This window comes from Heptranchias perlo, unplaced genomic scaffold, assembly GCF_035084215.1.
Source record: "Heptranchias perlo isolate sHepPer1 unplaced genomic scaffold, sHepPer1.hap1 HAP1_SCAFFOLD_1216, whole genome shotgun sequence".
NCBI classification, from domain to species: Eukaryota; Metazoa; Chordata; class Chondrichthyes; order Hexanchiformes; family Hexanchidae; genus Heptranchias; species Heptranchias perlo.
Window position 1 is genome coordinate 28117 of NW_027138447.1, and position 6884 is coordinate 35000.

Genomic DNA, 6884 nt, shown 5'->3' on the forward strand with positions numbered 1-6884 from the left:
GATGCAGCATAATGTGGATAAATGTGAAATTATCCACTTCGGAAGGAAAAACAGAAAGGCAGAGTATTATTTAAATGGTGATAGATTGGGAAATGTTGATGTACAAAGGGACCTGGGTGTCCTTGTACACCAGTCACTGAAAGTAAACATGCAGGTGCAGCAAGCAGTTAGGAAGGCAAATGGTATGTTGGCCTTCATTGCAAGAGGATTTGAGTACAGGATCAAAGATGTCTTACTGCAGTTATACAGGGCCTTGGTGAGACCACACCTGGAGTATTGTGTGCAGTTTTGGTCTCCTTACCTAAGAAAGGATATACTTGCCATAGAGGGAGTGCAGCAAAGGTTCACCAGACTGATTCCTGGGATGGCAGGACTGTCGTATGAGGAGAGATTGGGTCGACTCGGCTTGTATTCACTCGAGTTTAGAAGAATGAGAGGGGATCTCATTGAAATATATAAAATTCTGACAGGGCTCGACAGACTGGATGCAGGGAGGATGTTTCCCCTGGCTGGGGGGTCCAGAACGAGGGGTCACAGTCTCAGGATACGGGGTAGGACATTTAGGACTGAGATGAGGAGAAGTTTCTTCACCCAGAGGGTGGTGAACCTGTGGAATGATCTACCACAGAAGGCTGTGGAGGCCAAGTCACTGAATATATTTAAGAAGGAGCTAGATAGATTTCTAGACACAAAAGGCATCAAGGGGTATGGGGAGAGAGCGGGAATATGGTATTGAGATAGAGGATCAGCCATGATCATATTGAATGGTGGAGCAGGCTCGAAGGGCCGAATGGCCTACTCCTGCTCCTATTTTCTATGTTTCTATGACACACACGCACAGGGGGGGACACATTTCACTTACACGGTAAGATATTGAGGTAACGATTCTTCGTTTTGTTTTGCAGCTCTTGTGCGATGATGCAGGAATAAATTGGATGTGATGACAGACTCTGTAATCAGAAGGTGCAGGAGTTTAATGAGGAGCAGTCCTGGGATGGGTTACACAGTGAGCAAGGAACGAGTGGGATATCCCATCTGGAATCTGGGAATTCCCACAGCACATGTTCACGTATCAGTGCTGACAAGAGTTTTAGTCAGTTGAGTGAAGGGGCAACAGCAAAGATCAGACAGTATCTAATCACAAGGCAACATGGCCCATCCATTTCCAGGAGCATCCAACCATTTGCCATCCAATAATATCCAATTGGTTTGTAAATAATTCCAGGGTTTTACCCTCCACTGTGACCCAGTGTCGTGTCCTTGCCTTGCTCTCTTTGTGTTGTTGTGTATTTGGATTTTACAATAATCTTTCTCTTCGGTTGAGCCTCAGTGGCCACCCCAAAAGTGACCTTATGTCCCCTATGAACTGGAGTGCACCTTCATCTGCCCAATATGGGGGGAAACGCAGCAAGAGCCAGCAGATAAACAGAGAACCTTGTCTCTCTCCTTAAGCGGTGTCATGATCCTCCTCGCTTTCAGTACTTGGACTGAAGAGTCAATCTATCAGACCAGAGCTCAGGTTATAAACCAACAGATACATTTAAGAACATAAGAAATAGGAGCAGGAGTAGGCCATCCTGCCCCTCGAGCCTGCTCCGCCATTCAATAAGATCATGGCTGATCTTCTACCTCAACCCCATTTTCCTGCACCATCGCCATATCCCTTGATGCCTTTAATATCTAGAAATCTATCGATCTCTGTTTTGAATGTACTCAATGACTGAGCCTCCACAGCCCTCTGGGGTAGAGAATTCCAAAGATTCACCAACCTCAGAGTGAAGAAATTTTTCCTCATCTCTGTCCTAAATGGCCAACCCCTTATTCTTTTTTTTATTTGTTCATGGGATGTGGGCGTCGCTGGCGAGGCCGGCATTTATTGCCCATCCCTAATTGCCCTTGAGAAGGTGGTGGTGAGCCGCCTTCTTGAACCGCTGCAGTCCGTGTGGTGAAGGTTCTCCCACAATGCTGTTAGGAAGGGAGTTCCAGGATTTTGACCCAGCGACAATGAAGGAACGGCGATATATTTCCAAGTCGGGATGGTGTGTGACTTGGAGGGGAACGTGCAGGTGGTGTTGTTCCCATGTACCTGCTGCTCTTGTCCTTCTAGATGGTAGAGGTCGCGGGTTTGGGAGGTGCTGTCGAAGAAGCCTTGGCGAGTTGCTGCAGTGCATCCTGTGGATGGTACACACTGCAGCCATGGTGCGCCGGTGGTGAAGGGAGTGAATGTTTAGGGTGGTGGATGGGGTGCCAATCAAGCGGGCTGCTTTGTCCTGGATGGTTTCGAGCTTCTTGAGTGTTGTTGGAGCTGCACTCGTCCAGGTAAGTGGAGAGTATTCCATCACACTCCTGACTTGTGCCTTGTAGATGGTGGAAAGGCTTTGGGGAGTCAGGAGGTGAGTCACTCGCCGCAGAATACCCAGCCTCTGACCTGCTCTTGTAGCCACAGTATTTATATGGCTGGTCCAGTTAAGTTTCTGGTCAATGGTGACCCCCAGGATGTTGATGGTGGGGGATTCGGCGATGGTAATGCCGTTGAATGTCAAGGGGAGGTGGTTAGACTCTCTCTTGTTGGAGATGGTCATTGCCTGGCACTTGTCTGGCACGAATGTTACTTGCCACTTATGAGCCCAAGCCTGGATGTTGTCCAGGTCTTGCTGCATGCGGGCTCGGACTGCTTCATTATTTGAGGGGTTGCGAATGGAACTGAACACTGTGCAGTCATCAGCGAACATCCCCATTTCTGACCTTATGATGGAGGGAAGGTCATTGATGAAGCAGCTGAAGATGGTTGGGCCTAGGACGCTGCCCTGAGGAACTCCTGCAGCAATGTCCTGGGGCTGAGATGATTGGCCTCCAACAACCACTACCATCTTCCTTTGTGCTAGGTATGACTCCAGCCACTGGAGAGTTTTCCCCCCGATTCCCATTGACTTCAATTTTACTTGGGCTCCTTGGTGCCACACTCGGTCAAATGCTGCCTTGATGTCAAGGGCAGTCACTCTCACCTCACCTCTGGAATTCAGCTCTTTTGTTCATGTTTGGACCAAGGCTGTAATGAGGTCTGGAGCCGAGTGGTCCTGGCGGAACCCAAACTGAGCATCGGTGAGCAGGTTATTGGTGAGTAAGTGCCGCTTGATAGCACTGTCGACGACACCTTCCATCACTTTGCTGATGATTGAGAGTAGACTGATGGGGCGGTAATTGGCCGGATTGGATTTGTCCTGCTTTTTGTGGACAGGACATACCTGGGCAATTTTCCACATTGTCGAGTGGATGCCAGTGTTGTAGCTGTAGTGGAACAGCTTGGCTAGAGGCGCAGCTAGTTCTGGAGCTGTGAGACTGTGACCCCTGGTTCTAGACTCCCCAGCCAGAGGAAACATGCTCCCTGCATCTACCCTGATGAGCCCTGTAAGAATTTAAGATTTATTTAACATTGACCAGGTAAATGGCAGCTACTCAGTACAAACTGTTGAATACACTAATTACAAACTATTCTCCTCGATGCTTCTCCTGCACTAATCTGTGGGCCTTGAGCCTTGGCACCTCGCTGCTTACGTGGCTCCCTGTTACCATGGAAACTGTAATTAGATTAAACCCCTGCCAGCTTCAGTCTTTCTACCGAGCTGAGAAGGGACAGTCAAATACTGTGTACAGTTCTGGTCACCCTATTATAGAAAGGATATTATTAAACTAGAAAGAGTGCAGAAAAGATTTACTAGGAAGCTACCGGGACTTGATGGTTTGACTTATAGGGAGAGGTTAGACAGACTGGGACTTTTTTCCCTGGAGAGTTGGAGGTTTAGGGGTGATCTTATAGAAGTCTATAAAATAATGAGGGGCATAGATAAGGTGGATAGTCAAAATCTTTTCCCAAAGGTAGGGGAGTCTATAATGAGGGGACATAGATTTAAGGTGAGAGGGGAGAGATACAAAAGGGTCCAGAGGGGCAATTTTTTCACTCAAAGGGTGGTGAGTGTCTGGAACGAGCTGCCAGAGGCAGTAGTAGAGGCGGGTACAATTTTGTCTTTTAAAAAGCATTTGGACAGTTACATGGGTAAGATGGGTATAGAGGGATATGGGCCAAGTGCAGGCAATTGGGACTAGCTTAGTGGTATAAACTGGGCGACATGGACATGTTGGGCCGAAGGGCCTGTTTCCATTTTGTAACTTTTATGATTCTATGATTCTATGATTAAAAGCTGTTCGGGAGGAGATAGCAGAGGCACTATTACATATATATAAAAATTCATCAGAAAAGGCAATAGTGCCAGAGAACTGGCAGACAGCGAATGAAATTCATATATTTAAAAAGGGAGATCGAACAAGTCCCGGGGACTATAGACCAATTAGCTGAACGTCGGCGGTAGGAAAGATAATGGAATCTTTACTCAAAGATGTAATAGAAAAATATCTAGAAACCGAAAATATAATAAAGAATAGTCAGCACGGATTTCAAGAGGGAAAGTCATGCTCGACCAATCTTATAGAATTCTTTGAAGAAACGACAGAAAGAGTAGACAAGGGTAATGCAGTAGATGTAATGTATTTGGATTTTCAAAAGGCCTTCGATACGGTACCGCATTGTAGACTCATGACTAAGGTCAGAGCAGGTGGAGTCAGGGGACAGGTAGCAGAATGGATAGCAAGTTGGCTACAAAACAGAAACGAGAGAGTAGCGGTTCAGGGTAGCTGCTCAGTCTGACGAAAGGTGGAAAGTGGAGTTCCAAGTGATTGGTGATGGGACCACTGTTGTTCACAATTTACATTAACGATTTGGATTTGGGAATCAGAAGTATAATTTCAAAATTTGCAGACGATACCAAATTGAGGGATGTGGTTAATACAAAGGAAGAATATGTCAAAACGCAAGAGGACATTAATAAACTTGCAGAATGAGCATGTAATTGGCAAATGATAAGTGTGAGGTGGTACATTTTGATAGGAAGAATAAGGAGGCCACATACTGCTTGGATAATAGTCTAAAACGGGAGAGAAGGTGCAAAGGGATCTAGGGGTACAGATACACATCACTAAAAGTAGCGACGCAGATTAATAAGACCATAAAAAAGGCAAATCGAGCACTGGGGTCATTTCTGGAGGGATAGAATTGAAAAGCAGGGAAGTTATGTTAAACTTGTACAGAACCTTGGTTAGACCACACTTGGAGTATTGTGCACAGTTCTGGTGTCCATATTCTCAAAATGATGGAGACATTGGAGAAGGTGCAAAAAAGATTCACAAGCATGATACCAGAATGGTGAGGATATACTTATCAGGAAAGGCTGAACAGGCTGGGGCTCTTTTCTCTAGAAAAGAGAAGGCTGAGGGGTCACCTGATAGAGGTCTTCAAGATAATGCATGGGTTTGATGGGGTAGATGTAGAGGAAATGTTTCCAATTGTGGGAGAGACTAGAACTAGGGGCCACAGTTTCAAAATAAGGTGTCTCCAATTTAAGACGGAGCTGAGGAGAATTTTTTCTCTCTGAGGGCCGTGAGTCTGTGGAACTCCCTTCCCCAGAGAGCGGTGGAGGCAGGGTCATTGAATATTTTTAAGGCTGAGTTAGATGGATTCCTGATTAACAAAGGAGTCAAAGGTTATAGTCGGTAGACGGGAAAGTAGGGTTGAGGTCACAATCAGATCAGCCATGATCTTATCAAATGGCACAGCAGGCTCGAGGGGCCGAATGGCCTTCTCCTGCTCTTGATTCGTATGTTCGTATAATAATTATCGTACACTCGATGTTTAAGTAGTGATAATTATCGTACACTCGATGTTTAAGTAGTGATAATTATCGTACACTCGGGTTTAAGTAGTGATAATTATCGTACACTCGATGTTTAAGTAGTGATAATTATCGTACACTCGGGTTTAAGTAGTGATAATTATCGTACACTCGGGTTTAAGTAGTGATAATTATCGTACACTCGATGTTTAAGTAGTGATAATTATTGTACACTCAATGTTTAAGTAGTGATAATTATCGTACACTCGGGTTTAAGTAGTGATAATTATCGTACACTCGATGTTTAAGTAGTGATAATTATCGTACACTCGATGTTTAAGTAGTGATAATTATCATACACTCGGGTTTAAGTAGTGATAATTATCGTACACTCGATGTTTAAGTAGTGATAATTATCGTACACTCGATGTTTAAGTAGTGATAATTATCGTACACTCGATGTTTAAGTAGTGATAATTATCGTACACTCGATGTTTAAGTAGTGATAATTATCGTACACTCGATGTTTAAGTAGTGATAATTATCGTACACTCTATGGGCTCGATTTTCAGACCCCCGAGCCGGCAGGTTCGTGGCGGGGGGGAGCTCCGATAATCGGGGATTCCCGGGGTGGGTTCGGAGCCCGGCTCCAACCCGCCCACTTCCGGGTTCCCCACTGACGCGCTGACATGCGCGCAGCCCCCGCAGGTAGAACTCCCGCCGGCAATCAAAGCCAGCGGGGTGCCACTTAAAGTAATTAACCAGTACTTCAGGTCGTTTACAGACCTGATTGACCAGATATTTTAGGAGGGGTGAGATTTTGAAATTAACTGAGACTGTTTCCCGTACTGGGGGAAACACTCCCAGTTGAAATAGACGTGTTGCAGCTGTCAGCCTGTAGCAGCTGTAAAGGTCCATTTGACGGGTGCGGTGGGGAGACCCTCACTCATTGCAGGAGGCCACTCTGTCACTTGGGACAAAGTTTGGCCTCCACCACCCTCCTCCTAAAAATAAAATTCACCAACTTGCACACTTACCCCGGGGTCCAGACACATTTACCTACCTTGCGGACCCCCTCAGATGTACATCTTGCGGATGGGGGCCGCCGTAGCTGCAGTCATGACCTCCTCGGAGGGCGAACAGCCTCACCAGCCTCGCCGG

The 6884-nt window shown here is 46.0% G+C and overlaps 1 protein-coding gene across 1 annotated transcript in view; it reads right to left on the reverse strand.

Annotated features, from left to right (window-relative positions):
* LOC137308131 (receptor-type tyrosine-protein phosphatase kappa-like) overlaps positions 1-3573 on the reverse strand; it is a gene marked incomplete at its 3' end in the record, with an annotated part of 28055 nt that extends 24482 nt beyond the window's left edge. The window contains exons 1-2 of the mRNA XM_067977030.1: positions 3556-3573; positions 863-950 (exon numbers count right to left, since the gene is read on the reverse strand). Coding sequence (XP_067833131.1) covers positions 863-950; positions 3556-3573 — 106 coding nt within the window. The remainder of the gene's footprint in view (positions 1-862; positions 951-3555) is intronic.
* Positions 3574-6884: the final 3311 nt, after the last annotated feature.